Here is a 20,389-nt window from a genome sequence, read left to right as displayed (position 1 = left end):
TTTTTGCAAATATTTTTCTGACGATCGGGACGATCTGCGCCACCTTTGCCAGTGGGGTGGAGAAGGGGTGTTACGGGGGGTGCGGCAGCACGTAGAGGGGGCGCAGCCTCTGCGTTTGCCGCATTTATCATTTTTCTGGGGGAAAAATTATACTGAAACCTACGCCAGCTGAGAGCCAGGTTTCAGATTATTCGCACAGACGGGCTCCATGCGTACCGGATTTATGTAGAGGCAATGCGCCTCTACATAAATCCTCTGAGCTCTGGGAACATTTGTAAGCCCGGCGTAAAAAAACAGTGGACTTCATAAATGGCCCCCTCTAATTTCTTCGTGACACCACCCCCTTAAATTATGCGTATTATTTAGATGTGAACTTGGATATATGGATATGAACTTGGATACTATTTAGATGTGTTAATTTCTATTGCAGATTCTGTGTAAAAATGGAACATGGCTAAATCCCCACCCAAAACCACTGCAAAACCTAAAGAACAGAGGGTGATAATCTGTGGCAGAAGTCAGATGTTACGCTTAAAATAACACCTGCAATGGGCAGGGGAACAGTTTGGCCCTAGGTTGAACCCACCTCACTGTCCCAATCTAGACAATCCACCCTAATTGGCGGCCCCCCAACTGGATGACAGATAGTGATGAGCGGACCGTGGGACTTTTGGTCCGAAGGCATCTGCGCTTTATCGCTATCCCGCGAATATGCGGCCAGGATATTCCAGGTCGATTCCCAGGGATCCCAGGCATGCGGACCAAAAGTCTGAAAGATTCGCTCATCTCTAGTAACAGTCAGGACAAACAGTGTCAAACAAAGAAGGAACCTCAATGTCCAAAATGGCAAGCAGAATGACAACAGGTTTCCTTTCCTGGAGGGATACCTGGATATTTCTGTGTTTTGAGACTTGCTACTGAGGCTTCACAGCCCTTTTTTGCATATTCAAATTTTATAGGGGACAATGTATCATTTATGTATCTTTATGAGTACTCCATTGGATTTTTTTTTCTTTGTCGGTGATCTCCCTGAGCTCAGTGATTGCTGTGATTTGGTATTCAGCCAGGTACTCAGGCATCTATTGCAGCTCTGGGGGTCTTCACAAAAACGCGCCCCCCTCCTCCTCACACACTGTCATGGAGACCAGTCAGCATTGGAGAATTCGTCATCCAGATGCCGATAGGTATAGTACTGCAGCAATCTTTACATTAGCATCATGATCTGACCATGGCATGTGAAGGGGTAATCTACCAGGAACAGCAAAGCCTCAGTGGCGATCTGGCTGTCAGTATGAGCTCCCACAATCCCTGAACAGGGGGGACCCCTGGCACCTTATTCTAGGCTGCCCTCCACAATAAAAAGCCAGTGGCCTAAAATAAGGTCTATGAAGCACATGAAAAGATGTAATTCCAGACTCGCTAACATTGTTATTGCCTACACATCTGTTCACGCAGAGAGATGTGCGTCCCCTAACAATGATTTTTATGGCTGCATAAAAGATCAAATCAGCTTGCTCTCTCATCAGCTCTTTTACATCAGATGAATGAGCCCTCCTAGTAACATCCCTTAACAATAATCTGGCGTAAAATGGCCTTTAATTACATTGATATCTGGATGGACCGCCAAAATTTCCTATATTTTTCTAAGTAGAAAACTTGCTAGATCACCAACAACGCCCGAATGAACCTCCTAGGCATGGTGGCACTGACAATAATTACTGCTCTCCTGTATGACGGGCAGCCCGATTAGAAGCGGCCATACTGGGGAGCTACACCGCTATAAGTCCTGTCACTGGAGGAGACAGGACTATCTGTGGGCACAAGCCCAGCAGTCACCAGACATATTGCTATAGGCTGGCTGCCATTCCCTCCCTCACAGGCTTCCACCTCTCTGTCCCTATCTATATTCTCTGGTAGATGTCCTATCACTCACATGCCACTGTTGGAGTGCCCATTATTAGCTAATGTATATGGTCGGCAAAAGAGAAGGCCCCACATGGTGGTAGTGAGAAGTGACCCCGACTAGTGAGTTCCCCTCCATGCACAGCCCGCAGGCAGCAGCACAGGTGGCGCGCACTTAGAGACGTGCGGTGAGTGGTGGCCGCCTGGCACTGGCAGCCTGTGGCCCTCACACGCGGCTCGTGGAGGGGACATGTTTATCAGTGTGTATCTGAGGGCCATGTCCCCCGGCCGGGCGCCGCTTGATGACGCGCTGTCTCCTCCTCCTCCTCTGCCCTGGGCTGGAGAGGCTGCTGGCTGGCTGGCGGGGCGTTGCGCACGGTGAGCGCGCGTCGTTCGGTGGCTGTCTCGGTTGCGCTCTGGTGTGAGCCATGTTCCGGAGCCCATCTGCCGAGCCTGAGGTAAACCACTACCCGCACATTCATGAAGCCGAGCTGTCCTCTCCTCTCCCTCCGCTGTGCGGCGGCCTCCTGCGCCCAATGCGCCCGGCTCGCTCTCCATGTCTGGCCTTCCGTGGGTGTCATGGTTGGCGCAGACCCCCGGCCGCTGGCCCCCTGTGTGTGTGGGGAGGACAGTGGGAGGACGGGCATCCTGCACCTGCTGCCCCCGGCCCCCGGCCCCACACCTCACTCCTGGGCTGCGTGTAATGGCACCAGTTGGGTTCCCCGCAGCCGGTGCCACTTGTCACGCACAGCAGAGGAGGGTGCAGAGCGGGGGCGCCGACCAGCAGACAGCCCTGGAGCACGTCCTTGTGCCCTGTGCCGTGGCCACACCGGGCCAGACGTTACCCCAGCGCCCTACAGTGCCCGGAGGAGCGGCGGCGCAGAGCGCTTCACCGGGGCCGTGTGCGCAATGGGTTCAGGCTGGAGCGCATGATCCATTCACACGTCTGCAGCCGGCCATGCCATTGTGCTGCCGCCTGGTGTGGGCTGGACAGCAGGATGGTGGACTGCTCCTCCAAGGCTCCGGGATGGAAGGAAAGCTCTCAGCCTGTAAAAGTTCTGCAACTTTATTGCTCTGTTACAATCCCAAGATGTCTACTTCCCCCTCAGTGAACTAAAACCTTCCAGAGGCTGGAAGCTCCTAGAGCTGATCAGTGTGACCATGAGCTGTGTCCAGTGTAGGTAGTGGTATACAGCCCGGGCCATGTTGTGTCCAGTGTAGGCAGTGGTATACAGCCCAGGCATGTGTCCCTGGACATTATATACACTAAGGCTCCATGTTGTGTCCAGTGTAGGCAGTGGTATACAGCCCGGGCCATGTTGTGTCCAGTGTAGGCAGTGGTATACAGCCCGGGCCATGTTGTGTCCAGTGTAGGCAGTGGTATACAGCCCGGGCCATGTTGTGTCCAGTGTAGGCACTGGTATACAGCCCGGGCCATGTTGTGTCCAGTGTAGGAAGTGGTATACAGCCCAGGCCTTGTTGTGTCCAGTGTAGGCAGTGGTATACAGCCGGGGCCTTGTTGTGTCCAGTGTAGGCAGTGGTATACAGCCCGGGCCATGTTGTGTCCAGTGTAGGCAGTGGTATACAGCCCGGGCCATGTTGTGTCCAGTGTAGGCAGTGGTATACAGCCCGGGCCATGTTGTGTCCAGTGTAGGAAGTGGTATACAGCCGGGGCCATGTTGTGTCCAGTGTAGGAAGTGGTATACAGCCGGGGCCATGTTGTGTCCAGTGTAGGCAGTGGTATACAGCCGAGCCATGTTGTGTCCAGTGTAGGCAGTGGTGTACAGCCCGGGCCATGTTGTGTCCAGTGTAGGAAGTGGTATACAGCCGGGGCATTGGTCCCTGGACATCACATACACTCTGAATGTTAGTAGGGATGTGGCCATTCCTTGGTGCAGAGCAGACATCTTTTAACTGCTGGGACATTGTATCAGTCAGTTATAAGAGTGAATTGACTCTTGTGTATTGAAACAAGACTGCCCTGCTAAGGCCCCCATCCACCTTAGACTTCATGTAAGTGTATGGCTACCCTTACCCCCTTAGTTAACCGTTGCTTTGGTTCCTTACCCTCTCTTGTTGATGGGCAGACAGTGTGTGGGAAGATGTCATGAGGAGCGCAGAAGGGGACTGCGCACGCCGACCCCAAACATAGCAAGTGCTGTCTACCTGGTTGAGTGTCCTGAACAGAGGTGGCAGCGTGAGCTCAGGAGATAAATATAAGTAACCCCCCCCCCCCCCCCAACAAGTACAAATATAAAAGCCACACCCTTTATTTTATTACTGTAAAGGGAGGCAGATTACCTGATGCAGCCGTTCCCTGGTGTCTAGTGGGGTGGATCGCTCCTCCGGGACGCTGTCCCTGAGGAGCGATCCACAAGTCCGGCTTGGGCCGGGGTCTGCGCCCTAATGGCCCTGATCCCGGCTCGGCACTTGGTTGCCGGAAGCAATCGAGTGCCTATCTCATTGATCTATGCTGTATTACTATACAGCATAGATCTCATTTAGAGATTAGTGTGCATATAGTAGAAGTCCCCCAGGGGGGCTTCTAGCATATGTGTAAAATAAATAAATAAATGAAGTGTCATTATTAAAGGGGTTGTCCGGCGATAAAAAATTATTCACAGAATAACACACATTACAAAGTTATACAACTTTGTAATGTATGTTATGTCTGTGAATGGCCCCCTTCCCCGTGTCCCACCACCCCCCACCTGTGTACCCGGAAGTGTGGTGCGCTATACATACCTGTCACGTGCCGACCACGGTCTCCGATCCTCAGCAGTGACGTCTTCTTCGGGCGGCCAGCGGATCTTCCCGAGTGCTGGCCGCCCTCTGCAGCGTCATCCGAAGCTCAGCCGCGATTGGCTGAGCATAACTGTGCTCAGCCAATCGCGGCAGAGCGGCTGATGACGCGGCCACGTCATCAGCTGCTCAGCCGCGATTGGCTGAGCACAGTTCTGCTCAGCCAATCGCGGCTGAGCTTCGGATGACGCTGCAGAGGGCGGCCGGCACTCGGGAAGATCCGCCCGTCTCCTGAAGAAGACGTCACTGCTGAGGATCGGAGACCGTGGACGACACGAGATGCGGTGAGTATAATGCACCACACTTCCGGGTCTAGCGTGGGTGGGGGGAAACACGGGGAAGGGGGCCATTCACAGACATAACATACATTACAAAGTTGTATAACTTTGTAATGTGTGTTATTCTGTGAATAATTTTTTATCGCCGGACAACCCCTTTAATAAAAAGCCCCCTCCCCTAATAAAAGTTTGAATCACCCTCCTTTTCCAATGTTATAAATAAAAATAGTCCCATATGCGCTATCATCATGGCGCAAAAAATGACACCTCACACAGCCCCATAGACCAAAGGATAAAAGCACTATAAGCCTGGGAATACACTGATTTTAAGGAACGTATATTTGTTAACAATGGTTTGAATTTTTTACAAGCCATCACATAATATAAAAGTTATACATGTTACATATCGTTGTAATCGTAACGACTTGAGGAACATATATAACAAGTCAGTTTTGCCCCAGGCGTAAGAAAAAATACCCTCCAAATAAAAGAAATGCGTTTTTTTTTTTTTTTTTTTTTAAATTTCACCACACATTTAATTTTTTCCTGCTTTTTCAGTGTACTTTATGAAAATACTCAGCCTGTCATTGCAAACTACAATTAGTGGTGCAAAAAATAAGGGCTCATGTAGGTTTCTAGGTGAAAAAAATGCAAGTGCTATGGCCTTTTAAGCACAAGGAGGAAAAAACGAAAACGCAAAAACAGAATGATGGGAGTACCGCTTGCACACCTACAGCCTATTCATTGGCTGGAGTGCATCGGATGGCTTCCAGCTTGCTCAGCCAATCACTAACGTTCTGACACCAGTTGATTTTAAAGAAAAACTTTTCACCAGTGTTCCCCTTTAAGTCACAGGCTCCCTTGAGTCATGGGTTCTTAAGGGGTTATCCAGCCTATAAAACATGGTTTAGCCTGTTTATAAGCCGTCAGTCTCAGGTGAGAATAGGTACTCCTGGTACCCATTGATTTCTGAAATAGCCACAGTCCCTTCAAATATCTGATAAATGAAGGAACAGATAGCCGGACCACTACTGATCTAAGGGGTCATTCACATGTCCGTAGAATTCCATCCATACACAGACGGTGTTCTGCAGGAAGGACCTGGGAGCTCCCAGCATCATGATTAATTATGATGTGTGAGACTCCTAAGAAATTTAAAGAGTCACTGTCGTGAATTTTTTTTTTTTTTTTTTTTTTTGCAGGAATCAATAGTCCAGGCGGTTTTAATAAACTTTGTAACTGGGTTTATTATCCGAAAAATGAATTTTTATCATGAAAAAGCAGTTTGAAGCTTTCCCCCTGTCTTAATTGTTCTCCTATGGCGAGAGGGAAAAGAGACACCAAAACAGGACAACAAAGAGTTAAAGCATAAGTGCGGCGAAAATTTTTATTCAAGTATTGTATTGCCCCCTAAGAGTTATACAAATCACTAATATACACTTATTATGGGAAATGCACATAAAGTGCTTTTTTCCCTGCACTTACTACTGCACCAAGGCTTCACTTCCTGGATAAAATGGTGATGTCACGACCCTACTCCCAGAGCTGTGCGGGCTGTGGCTGCTGGAGAGGATGATGGCAGGGGGACATTGAGGGACACAGGGCACTGGAGGGACACTTAGCATCCCCCTGCCATCATCCTCTCCAGCAGCCAAAGCCCACACAGCTCTGAGAGTCGGGTGTTGTGACATCACCATTTTATCCAGGAAGTGAAGCCTTGATGCAGTAGTAAGTGCAGGGAAAAAAGCACTTTATGTGCATTTTCTGTAATAAGTGTATATTGGGGATTTGTATAACTTTTGGGAAGCAGTACAATACTTTCATAAAAATTTTCACCAGACTTCTTTAATTAAAAGCTACATGACCCTCTGTCCTCTCTCCTCTGATGTCACCACTGACCTATATGACCTCTGAATAGCGCTCTGAATAGCTCCTATGCTGAGTAATCCTTTGTTTTCTGTTTTCTGCTGCCCACATTTCTCCTCCGTCTCTTCTCCCCCCCTCCCCTCCTCATAGAAAAGACAGGATGCGTCTGATTGAGATTTCCTGATTCTGAGCAGTTGATGACAGAAAGGAGAGGAGGGGGGGGACCTGGGAAAAGGGCTTTTTAAATGCACATAATGGAATATTTTCCTAATAAACCCAAATACAAAGTTTCTTAAAATCTCATGGACTATTGATTTCTGCAAAAAAAAAAAATCATGACAGTGACTCTTTAACCCCTTAAGGACCCTTTGTGCTTAAAAGGCCATAGCACTTGCATTTTGTCACCTAGAAACCCACATGAGCCCTTATTTTTAGCGCCACTAATTGTACTTCGCAATGACAGGCTGAATTTTTCATTAAGTACACTGCAAAACCAGAAAAAAAATAAATGTGGTGAAAAAAAAGCATTTTGTTTATTTGGGCGGTATTTGTTTTTATGCAGCTTGCCCTGAGGTAAAACTGACTTGTTATATATGTTCCCCAAGTCGTTACGATTACAACAATAGGCAACATGTATAACTTTTATATTATCTGATGGCTTGTAAAAAATTTAAACCATTGTTAACAAAAATATGTTCCTTAAAATCGCTCCATTCCCATACTTATAGCGCTTTTATCCTTCGGTCTATGGGGCTGTATGAGGTGTCATTTTTTGCGCCATGATGTGTTCTTTCTATCGCTACCTTGATTGCACATATGCGATTTTTTTTTGATCGCTTTTTATTACAATTTTTCTGGATTTGATGTGACCGAAAATGCGCAATTTTGCATTTTGTTTTCTTTTTGTGCTTACGCTGTTTACCGTGCGAGGTCAGGAATGTGATAAATTAATAGTTTGGGCGATTACGCACGCGGCATTACCAAACATGTTTGTTTATTTATTATTATAATAGAAGAAAGGGGGATTTGCTCTATTGTACTGACACAGTCGTGTGGCTGTATGCAGGGCATATTGCAGCTGATAAGTACTGGAAGGATTGAGGTTTTTTTTTAATAGAAGTAATTTACAAATCTGTATAACTTTCGGAAATCAGTTGATTTAAAAACGCATTCTCTTCCTCCATAGTACCCATTTAAATTGTATCTGCTGGTTTAAAAAAGTAAAGAGAGTAGATAGAGAGGCACGTGGCGGCATCTCCCTATTTTTTGTGTATGTGAGTGAGAAAGCCCCATAGACTGTACATTCTGCGGCCATCCCGATCACGTCACAGAGCCAGGAGAGAACACAAAAAATGTGCCCCTTTCTCAGCTTCTCTTTAACCTGATCGTTTTTGGAAACAACAGTGCCATTTACAGTTCATGTAACTATACCTTGGTCACTATTGAAATATTGCAGCATTTTGCAGAACTACTTATTATTTTCTCTTGTAAATTGGCAACTATTTAGCTTTTCTTCCTTTTCATAGTATACTTTTTTTGTCTAGTATAATGCAATTTGTTCATAATTTGTTATGCTTGCAGTGTACATTCAGGTAAGTTCAGGAATTCTGCATGGGCTTGTTCATATGCTAAAAGTGTCTGTCTCCATTTGATAATTTTTTAACAGGACAAACGGAGACTGTCGCTTGTCTCATGTTTCCTGGTGACTGCGTAAAATATACTTTTCTCTTACAGTATGTCACAGCAAGTATAGTAATTCTGCCTTAAATTAAACCATGAAAAAAAAATCCATAACACCTCAGAAGACACACTATTTGCGCAACAAGGTATTACCGCATTTACCCCTGTTTTCCTGCATCCTTGCATGTGACTCCAAACTGCATGCGCGTATTTGAGTTGTACATTGGTTTGTGTGGGGGAAATGAAACTAGAACCTTTAGAAATGTAACACTTTAATTCTTTCAACAGAGCAGACATGACATGGAGACGGAAGAAAGAAACAAAATATCAAGGGACAAGAGTTGTCAGACAGATCATGATCAGAATGGTTGCTGTAGCTCAGGTACACCCCCTTGTTTTAAAGTCTGCATTGTTTCACATGCTTTTTTGTTACATTTTTTTTCAGTTGGCTTTGTTGTTTCTAACAACTTCCCTCCATTTGATGACATTTGTCTCATCCTTGGTGCATCACAGGAGGGGGGGGGGTGAACGTGTCATAAGAAGCTAGTCAGTGATGAGAAGTGAGCACAGGTGCTGCTGGTCCACAGACCAGCATGTGAGAGTAGGGGGCTTTTGGATATATGAACCATGCCACCTTGAGTTTCTCCACATGTGATCTTGGGTCTTGTGAGTTGTCTGCATTAGAGGCTGACACCAATTCAGTACATAGCATAGCCTGCAGCCGGTCCCGGGACAGAGATATCCCCGTCGGAAGCCCGATGCGCGTGCTCCAGAGATGAGTCCGGCGCCCATAGAGAATGAATGGAACCATTCATTCTCTATGGGCGTCGGACTCGCCTCTGCAGCGCGCGCACTGGGCTTCCGAAGGGGATATCTCCGTCCAGGGACCGGCTCCAGGTGCGGGACTTGGAGAGAAAGGGTAAGTATAAAGGTCTCTAGTGGGGGTTCGGGCGGCCTTCACACCAGCACGGGGGGGTGACAGGTTCCCTTTAACACAAAGAAGCTCCAGAGCACACTGCAGCTGCAAGATATATGCATAGTATAGATATTTTAAATTGAAATACTGCTGTAGAAAAAAGGGGGTTCTTAGCATACCAATTGATTAGATAGTGTATCCCATCTCAACACTGTAAGGTGACCTCATTGGACAGATCCTACACTATTGATCTGCCTATCCGGTGCTAAAAGCAAGCCTAAAAATTCTGGGCTTGGAGGATCCAGCTTTCCCCTGCTAAAATTACCATTGGGGAATGTATGGAGTTCATATACTGTATCTTAACAGTTGCAGTGTGTTCTTGTATTTTTTTGTGTTTAAATCTGTATTTCATCCATGGCATCGTGCATCTGTGTAGGTATAGTAGGGTTATTGGAAGTGCTAGCCAATTTTTCGTTTTTCACTGTTTATGTAGTTGATGCTTTTGGATGGACATTGTAATTTTTTTGTATTGCAGAACTGTACTTTAAAGGTAACTAACAGCCGGTTAGAAGCATATAACCTGCTGTAATCTTCCAAAGCGCACAGGACGCTGGGTATAAAGGTATTTTTCTTACCTTAAACCTCAGTGCAGTTTTTGAGAAGTGTTGACTTTATTCACTATGCAAGCGAGGCGGTTTGGTGCACTGGGCGGCAGGACTTTCATCCTCAGTCCACCAATCCCTCCATGAGTATTTTTCCGTCACTTTGCAGTAATGAGTACCAGAGTGATGTCACTGCAGAGTTCCACCCAAATATTTAAAAGGAGGGGCAGGTCGATGAGGCGGATCGGTTCACGGAGGGTGGAAGTCCCGGCCATAGTGCACTAAGCCTCATTTGCCTAGTGAAGTCAAGATTAAAAATAAAAAAGGCACTGAGGATCAAGGTAAGAAAATTACTTTCATTCTTGTCATCCCATGTGCTATATAAACAGCACAGCAGTTTAAAGACTTCTTATTTGCTGTTTCGTTTTAATTGTGTATCTTGCACAGTTGCAGATGTTGCGCAGTGGGTTTTGTTCAGTGATTTAGAACCCCACTTTGTTTGCATATCTTGCACAAATGCACAGTGTGTTGTGACCAGTTACACATTTTTTTTGTCATGTTTGATACACACTTTGACATTCCTCTCTATCTCCCCTGATGACTTTAGTGCAACTGCTAAAATAAAGTCATAGGGAGTGCTTGTTTTAAATTAGGAGATACAAAAACATGCTCCTGTATGGGATCAGCCCTTATAATAAGGGTGCCCTCACACACAGTTCTGGCCTCCAGAAAAAAAAGCAGAAAAAATGCCAATGCATCGAGGACCAGAGCATTCCTATTGAAGTCTAATGGAGAAAAACACCACAGTTTGCAAAAAAGGCACACTCTCAGCATGTTGTGTTTTGGTAAAACTGACACAGAGCCTCAAAAACAACAGAGAGGAGAGAAAAAAAACACTGTGTGTAAGGGTGCCTTTACACAGAGAGATTTATCTGACAGATTTTTGAAGCCAAGGTCAGGAATGGATTTGAAAAGAGGAGAAATCTCAGTCTTTCCTTTCTCTCTTTACAGTCTGTTCCTGGATTTGGCTTCAATGATCTGGCAGATAAATCTCTCTGTGTAAAGGCACCCTAAGGCATATATGTTAAACTTCTATTGACTTCCAGCTAACATCTGGCGTCTTTGCAAAAAAACAAACAAAAAAAAACGCCATGGAATTTTTGTTGATGTAATATGGATAGGAGAAATAGTCCAGCACTCACCAGGTAATATCTTCCAATGTTTATTGCGTGGAAACCATAGCAGGGAGGGGAAAGGTGGATCAGTGGAGGTCTGGCTAGACGAAGGGAGGAGTCCCGAAATAGCTATTCCAGGTGATGCGCCTGCACCTCCACTGATCCACCTTTCTCCTCCCTGCTATGGTTTCCACGCAATAAACATTGGAAGATATTACCTGGTGAGTGCTGGACTATTTCTCCTATCCATATTACATTTCTGTCCTTTCATCTAGCACCCCAGTTGTCTTCGCCAGAGTCGTTCCTTGTGCCACCGGCAGTAAACTATTGGGATCTCTCTGTATGCAGTGCGGGCTGGCTGTCTCTCCACTCTTACATTTTTGTTGATGTGTTTTACAATTTTTGGTTGCATCATACATCAGAAAAAAATAAATAAATTTCAATCTAAACAAAAAATAAACTGAATAAACCGAAAAATAAAAAGAATTATAGGGGTTAGAAAAAAGCAATTTTAAGCATATTAACCCATTGATGCCTCAATGCCTAGGTCTTTTTTGGTCTTAAGCAATGGGATCATACTGATCCCATAAGCTGAAGTCCCCATCTCTGCCCCCTACCCTCTCTCACCTGCTTTTAACAGCGGCAAGGAAGAGAAGGGGGCAGATATCGCAGTAGTGCTCTCACCCCACCTTCCTTCTCTCCCCACCAGCTTCCGTAGCCCCAATGGTGAACAGAGGGAGAATTCTCCCTCTGTAGCCCTATAGATGCTGTGGTTGTGCTGACCGCAGTATCTATGGGGTTAACTGTTAGAGTGGCTCCAGTGCTAATATTTGTGGTGGGTGTCCAACTAAAACTGACAGCCAGGACCCACAGAAGATGACAAAGGCACAGCTTTTGTCATCCAGGAAACATTAATTAACTTAAAGCAGAAGGTGGTCAGCACTCAACACTGATCCCTTTGGATAGGATGCGTTGTTCTTTTTTCGCTGTATACCACTCTAGGAGCGAAGAGTGAAGAGGCAGCGTGCATATTCACGATCCTATTGATGTGGTCTCAATTGGAGTATAAAGCTGCCGTATTTCTTACACATATGGTATAATCTATTTAACCACATTAGAAACAGTTGGAAATCTAGAAGTTGTGTGTAACTATATATTGAATTATGTCAGATATTTAGTTCATGCATATATATTGTAAATTGTTATACAGTGGTACCTAGGTTTAAGAGTAACTTGGTTTAAGAGCTCATAGTTCTTCAAAATTATGACTTGGTTTAAGAGCATTGCTTTGGTTTAAGAGCTCCCTGTACTGGGTGGGAGCGCGAGTTGGGGAGGGACATGGTCTGTATAGCGAGGTCTACAGCACTGTACTCTGACCCAGGAAGTCTCCTTCACCTTCCAAATCATAGCAGATCCACTTCAGGCTGGGGCTTGCATCAGGGGACAGGACTGTGGGGGGTAATCTCTTCATAGATGTAACCCCCTTCTGCCCGGACAGAGAGCGCTGCATGTATGTGCCCACATCTGCCCTGCTCATTCCTTCATGCTCCCTGCAGTCTCTGTCAGCCCTTGTGTTTCCCATCCTCTCCATTACTGTACAGTAACTTATAATGTCACATATTCAGCTGTTTCTGAATGTTTGTTTCATTAGTTTTACATGTTATTCAGAATAATAAATCATTATTTTGGGGGTGTGGAACCAATTGTCTGCATTTCTATAATTTCTTATGGGAAAATTTGCTTTGGTTTAAGAGTGGATTTGGATTACAAGCTCGGTCCCGGAACGAATTATGCTCGTAATCCAAGGCACCACTGTATATGCATTGCCTTTGTTTCTATTACAGTTTTTCATTCTTGTAAGTTACAGGTGGTTTCCTGTTTTCAGTTTCTAGAATTCTTATTCCTCTTCCATTTTATGTAACATGTCACTGTTTACAAATTCGTGCTCAGAGCCTTTAGTCTCTTCAGGAAAGTGCCTTAAAGCAACTCTGTACCCACAATCCCCCCCCCCCCCCACTGCTTGTACAGTCAAATAGCTGCCTGTAATCCAAGATCTGTCCTGGCGTCCCTTCGGCAGGTGATGCAGTTATTGTCCTAAAAAACAACTTTTAAACTTGCAGTCCTGTGTCAAATTGCCGTGGCCTAGAGTACCCATGCCTTAGGATTGCTATACCCCTCCGTCCCTCCTTCCCGCCCTCATCATTGTGAGTAACTTATAGCTTTCCACCAAGTAAACTGGTTCCGCAATAAACCAGGTGAAAAGTGAGGATTACGTTTTTGCGTTTTCGTTTTTTCCTCCTTGTGCCTAAAAGGCCATAGCAGTTGCCTTTTTTCTCCTAGAGACCTACATGAGCCCTTATTTTTTGCATCACTAATTGTACTTTGCAATGACAGGCTGAATTTTTGCATGCTGTGAAACCATAGAAAATTATATGCGCGGTGAAATTGAAAAAAAAACCTGACATGTAATATATGTTCCTCAAATCTGTACGATTGAAACGGTATGCAACTTGCATAACTTTTATTTTATTTGATGGGTTCTAAAAAATTCAAACCATTGTTAATAAATATATGTTGCTTAAAATCGCTTTATTCCCAGGCTTATAGCACTTTTATCCTTTGGTCTATGGGGCTGTGTTAGGTGTCAGTTTTTGCGCCATAATGTGTTCTTTCTACCAATACCTTGATTGCGCATATACGACTTTTTGATCGCTTTTAATTACAATTTTTCTGGATTTGATGTAACCAAAAATGCGCAATTTTGCACTTTGGGGCGATTATGCACGCGGCGATAACAAACATGTTTGTTTATTTATTTATTTTTATTTATATTTATAAAATGGGAAAAGGGGGGTTATTCAAACTTATTAGGGGAGAGGATTATTTATTAATAATACAACTTTTCTTTTTTTTTTTCTTTACACATGTACTAGGAGCCCTCCTGGGGGACTTCTAGTATATGCACACTGATCTCTCATTGAGATCTATGCTGCTGCAGCCAAAAGCAATAGAATGCCGAGCTGGCATCAGTGCCATTACAGCTGACACCAGAAGCAGGGATCGCCCCCTGTGAAGTTGTCTCCCCACTAGACCACCAGGTATGGGCTGCAGTATGTCTTCAGATGCAGCTGTCAACTTCGACAGCTGCATCTGAAGACTTAATTAGTGGGCACGGCGATCGGACAGTGCCCGCTAATAAGCGTTGTTCCGAGCTACATGCTGCACCCGGGGCCACCGCGGTTCATAGGGGGGGCGCCACTCGGCCCAACTAGGTGCATTGTACATGTCATTAACCAAAAGCAATTGGGCAAATCTTGCACTGGTATAATAATTGCATAAGTGTGGCACTGATAAACCATCAGAGCATCTGTGAATAAACATCACTGATTTGGCAATACGTGGCCGTTTGCCATTACAAATGAGGCGCAAAATGTCACGTTGTAGGCCTACCAAGTCAAAGTTCACTATCGGAACCGGGAGGCATCAAAAGTGGTATAGAACACGTGGCAATACCACCATCCTGACTGCATTTATCCTACCTAGCCAAGAAAGATGTGGAACATTCCACTTTTTAAGATCAGCACGCATAGAAGAGAAAAGAGAAGGGTAATTGGAGGAATAAAGAGTAGCAAGGGAAGCAGAAAGTTTCACACCCAAGTAAGATAGTGTACGGGAATGGGAGCAAAAACCTAAATTTAAGTTGCTGTTGTGAAGGGGAAATATCGCAATACAGAGTTTCAGATTTAGATTGGTTAATTCTGAGGCCCCATGCTCAAGACCTCAAAGAGGTAGTCCCAGGACACACTATCCAAGGCCTTCTCAATATCAAGACCTAACAGCATCATAGGTTGTGAGTTAACGTTAGACCACTGTATAAGGTCCAAGACTTGGCGTATGTTGTCCGGGGCCTGTCTCCCTGGGATAAAACCCACCTGGTCAGCATGTGTCAGAAAGGAAAGAAGGAGATTTAGACAGAAGGAAAGAATAGAAGTATGGAGTTTGGCATCCAAACTTATAAGTGAAATTGGGCAATAATTTGCTGTTGGAGTAGGGTCCTTTAGGTTTTGGAATCCCTGTAATCAGGGCGTCCAAGAATTCAGAGGGAATTGAGGATCTTTCATGAAGAGAATTATAAAAGGAGAGGAGAGGTTTAACTAGTAAAATAAAAAAATTCTTATAGTGCTAAAAATCAGTCAGGTCCGGGGCTTTTCCTAGCCTTAGATTACCAATAACCTCGGTCAACTCCTCAGACGTTACAGGATGATTTAGGGCATCTTTATCCACCTGAGAAAGAGTAGGGAGGGAAAGGGAGTGGAGAAATTCCTGTACCTTTTGCTTGTGAGGGAGGGGAGGGTTCAGAGTAGAGAGAAGAGTAGAAAGAATGAAACTCCTTATAAATGCCGTCAGGATGAGAAGAGTAGAGCCCCGGTCGTACCTGTAATCTGTGAGTTTGGTTCAAACTCTGTTTTTGGGCCAGCATGCGAGCCAGGAGCCGATCTGGTTTGTTTGCCCACTTATAGTACGTTGCCTGAGTCCAGCGAAGTGCTTTTTCAGTCCTATGAGAAAGAATAGCATTAAGTTGCAATTTAGTGTCTGAGATAGCCTTATACAGATATATTGTGGGGTTACGCTGATGGGCTATTGTAAGCCTAAGAAGATTATTCTCCAAAGTAACCTGGGCCTTATTACGGTCCCTCTTTACTCCAGTGGAAACAGCAATTAATCTACCCCTCATGAAGGCCTTATGGGCCAACCAAACCCAACAGGGGTCTGATGACAGCACGGTGTTGGTCTGGAAAAATTACTGTAAATCTTCTTGCAACTGCTGTCTGATACGTGGATTTGTTAGTAGAGATTCATTCAGCCGCCACCAAAATGTTGTAGCCATTTTCCCAATCAGATCAAATTCCGCCAACATTGCGTGGTGGTCCGACCAAGCTGACAAGACGTGACTGGCGTATAACAGATTCGGCTTAGTGGTAAATTTTGGCCGATATATGTATAGTTTTATAGAAAGTAGTCCAGGAGCATGAAGATGGGTAATTTTGGCAGCTGAGAATACCCCTTTAATTGTGATTTTTTTTTTTTTTTTAGACGAACTGTACATCACAGATGTTTATAATCCAATGTTTGGGTGAACTTTTTCAAAGGGGTCTTTTTCATAACAATTATAGCATCCATGCAGAGATAATGGTATTAAAAAAAAAAAAGCGGTAATCCAGCACTTGAAGCAGAGAAGTTCCTTTATTTTTCCAATGCCAAGTATACAATCAACACCTATGTGCAGTGACCCCACAGGACGCGTTTCAAGCGCATGCACGCTCTTAATCAACCAAGTTTCCCTTGTGAACAACTTCCTTAAAGGGAACCAATCATGCCGAAATTGCCCCCATTGATAAGGAAACGTGCTGGTACATCAACCAGCACGCTTCCCAAACATCCCCCTGTCCCCTCCTTTATTACCCCGCAATCTTACATTTGTGAAGTCCTGCGCCGTATGCTAATCAGCCCCAAGTAGTCACGGTGGATTGAACTAGTCATAGTCCTGGGCGTAGTTATCCGGGTCTTGGGCGGCTTTCAGCGCTGTAATCACGCCCAGAGGGGCGTGATTCAAAGAACTGAGCTCCGCCAACGTAATCTCTGGCTTGCATTCCACGTCAGCGGCATTTGCGTTCCACGACGGCGGTGCGCCGACGCCTTCGGCACGTCGCGCACGCGCAGTATGTCAGTGTCATCTCCCGCCGTACTGCGCATGCGCGGCGTGTGAAAGACGCGACACACTGCTATCGTGGAACACAAACGCCGCCAGCATGGAACGCAAGCCAGAGATTACGTTGGCGGAGCGCAAGTCTTTGAATCGCGCCCAGAGGCTGGAAGCCGCCCAGGACCCGGATAACTACGCCCAGGACCATGACTAGTTCAGCCCACCGTGACTACTTGGGGCTGATTTAGCATACGGCGCGGGACAGATTGCGGGGTAATAAGAGGGGACAGGGGGATGTTTGGGAAGCGTGCTGGGTTATGTACCAGCGCGTTTCCTTATCAATGGGGGCAATTTCGGCGTGATTGGTTCCCTTTTAGTAATCACCTCCACAGGTGTACATAGACAGGTGCACAAGTTAACTCTTAAAAGAAACAATACATTTGTTGCGGTATCAAAAACAAAAATGCATACAAGATGTAATAAAGTACATGATCCAAAAAACACACACATACGTATAAAGTATTATTCATATATATATATATAAAGATATAAGTGTGTGAATATCTCCCAATCGCATAACCTGTTTTAACAAGTGATACTACTAAGATAATGCCATCTTTCTAAACATTCATAACTTTGCTAATAGGGAGACAAAAGAATCATGCACAGAGAGAGAATGTGTCCCATATATATAATAAGACTTTAATACGTATGATAAATTTATGTATATATACTTCACTATGGGAATAATGCTTGATAAAGTGAGTAGTTGGCCATGCAGATCTAAATGTGAACATGCTCTAATCAGAGAGTGAAATTGATCACAAGTGATTACTACTATGTGAAAAGATACAAATGATATAAATAAATGAATGTGAACATGTACGAACACAGGAATCTGATATCAATAATGATGTATCTCAAAATTAATAAATTCAGTAGGGAGTTACCAGTACCTAACTCAGTTATAATGTATACAAATGGTTGTTTAATAATGATACATGAGTTCTCTACGTATATTCATACCATTAGGGGTTCTAGTGCCCAAGATGTACTGCCAATAAGCTTCACGATTTTTTAGATGTTTTTCTGTATCACCTCCTCTCGCTTCTGTATATATTTTTTCTATGCCATAAATTGTGAAGCTATCACATTTTATATTATGTTTGTTGATAAAGTGTGCTGAGGCCCCCGATTTGTGACAAAAAGGATTGCCAGTGATGTCATTCAAGTGTTCAAGTGCACGTATTTTCATTTTCCTAGTGGTGCAACCTACATAAGGGAGGTGGCAGTCTCTTGCCTATTAGAGTGGCTGTGAGCGGCGTATGGTTTACACCTTGGATTATAAATGTCTGTGATGTACCCACTTGTCTACAATAAACACACATAAATATGTGACCTTGCCAGAATATATACATCACTTTACTACAGCTTTTCCCTTTCTAAAAGCAAAAACTATTTTATTCATGCATTGAGCCATATAAGCGCTTGGCATTTGAGGTCCCTTTTGTAGTTTGCTTTGTTACATTTGGAGTAAAATTGAAAAAGAAGATGCAAAGAAAAGAAAATGTAACAATTTTTGAGTTTTGTTTTTGTGCCCCACACCTTTGGGAAGAACTAGCATGTTTTCCTTATTTTTCAGGGCGGTAGTAAACAACAATACAGAATTTATGTAGTTTTATGCTGTATGAGGGCTTGTTTTTCATTGTGGGCTGTAGTTTTTGTTGGTACCATTTTAGGATAGGTGTTATAGGTGCAACGAAAATTGGCCAGGTCATCAAAGGGTTAGTACTGCAGTGACTTGAGAAGAGGCAACAACAAAGTGCTCTTCTTTCTCTCATGCCAAGCTTTGTTTGACCAAAGTTACCTTTCTGCAGACGTTTTGCCTTGTTTTACATACAAGGATTTGATCAAGGAACCTGTAGACCTAGACATACTCGGGTCACAATGGACACAAACAGGTGCACACCAACAATCATTCTCCTTTCCCCATTGGAACACTGTCAGGTGCGATATATCACACTGGTAAAATGCCTCAACAGATTTTTAAAGTGACTCTGTACCCACAATCTGTCCCCCCCAAACAACTTGTACCTTCGGATAGCTCCTTTTAATCCAAGATCTGTCCAGGGGTCTGTTCGGCAGGTGATGTACTTTTTAACTTGCAGCCCTGTGTCAAACTGCACCACCCCTCCGTCCCTCCTCCCCACCCTCCTCATCATTAGGAATGACACTGGCAGGATTTTTCCTATTTCTCTGCAGTGAACACTGCACAGGTGCCTTAAAGTGTCACTGTCGTGAAAGCTCTCCCTGTCTTCATTGTTCTCCTATGGAGAGAGCTAAATAAAACACCAAAACAGGACAACAAAGAGTTAATCTACATATAAATCACCCTCTATCTCCTCTGACATTCAGCACTGACCTCTCTGACCTCTGATTACAGCGTTGTTCACCCAGCTCTCTCTGCTGTCGTCTAACTCCCTCCTCCCCCCTCCCCTCTCCCTAGAACAGACAGGGTACGTCTGATGCAATAAGTCACAATTTCCTGATTTTTTTTTTTTACAGTGGATGGAAAAGAGCAGGGAGGGGGGGGACCTGGGAAAAGGCTTTTTAAATGCAGATAATGGCATATTTGGCTAATAAACCCAATTACAAATTTTCTTAAAATTGCCTGGACTATTGATTTCTGCAAAAAAAAAAAAAAAAATACGACAGTAACTCTTTAACGATCCAGCCCATATGCCATATTCACACAGCTGATGAATAGTAGACAATCTGCCTGGAGCATTCCTAATGATGAAGAGGGCGGGGAGGGGGGATGGAGAGGTTGTGCCAGCCTAATGCATGCACACAGTCTAGGCCATGCCAGTTTGACACACGGCTGCAAGTTTAACCCCTAGGCGACCCTGGACATACCTGTACGTCCAGGGCCGCCTCAATGCGCTCAGAGGGGGGCCGCGCTCTGAACGGCCGTGGTCCCGGGTGCCGGGTCCCGCGGCTATTAGTGGGCATGGCCCGATCGCCATGCCCGCTAATAAAGTAATCAGATGCAGCTGTCAAAGTTGACAGCTGCATCTGATTACTTGATGCAGCCGTTCCCTGGTGTCTAGTGGGGAGGATCGCTCCTCCGGGACATTGTCCCGGAGGAGCGATCCACACATCTTACCCCATCCGGGGTCATCGCCGTAATGACGCTGATCCCAGCTCGGCACTCGATTGCTTCCGGCTGCAGCAGCTGGAAGCAATTGATGTGCCTATCTCATCGATCTATGCTGCATACCTATGCAGCATAGATCTCAATGAGAGATCAGTGCACTTATACTAGAAGTCCCCCAAGGGGCTTCTAGTATGTGTAAAAGTAAAAATAAAAGTGTTGTTAATAAAAAGCCCCCTCAGAGTCAGAATCGCCCCCCTTTTCCCATGTTATAAATATAAATAAATAAATAAACATGTTTGGTATCGCC

At 44.8% G+C, this 20,389-nt stretch overlaps 1 protein-coding gene across 2 annotated transcripts in view; it reads left to right on the top strand.

The window, feature by feature from the left end:
• The first annotated feature begins 2,143 nt into the window (after positions 1-2,143).
• The window catches only part of ZNF800 (zinc finger protein 800), a 29,424-nt gene continuing 11,178 nt past the window's right edge, over positions 2,144-20,389 (top strand). Inside the window, exons 1-3 of one of the 2 annotated variants that reach the window (XM_069976731.1) lie at positions 2,144-2,360; positions 8,583-8,674; positions 8,817-8,910. In XM_069976731.1, coding sequence (XP_069832832.1) covers positions 8,624-8,674; positions 8,817-8,910 — 145 coding nt within the window. In that variant the 5' untranslated portion in view covers positions 2,144-2,360; positions 8,583-8,623. The remainder of the gene's footprint in view (positions 2,361-8,582; positions 8,675-8,816; positions 8,911-20,389) is intronic. The other variant, XM_069976738.1, reaches the window with a different exon arrangement.

Source organism: Dendropsophus ebraccatus, chromosome 1 (genome assembly GCF_027789765.1).
Source record: "Dendropsophus ebraccatus isolate aDenEbr1 chromosome 1, aDenEbr1.pat, whole genome shotgun sequence".
NCBI lineage: Eukaryota > Metazoa > Chordata > Amphibia > Anura > Hylidae > Dendropsophus > Dendropsophus ebraccatus.
Note: the sequence above shows the minus strand (reverse complement) of the source record. Positions and strands in the feature narration are given on the sequence as shown.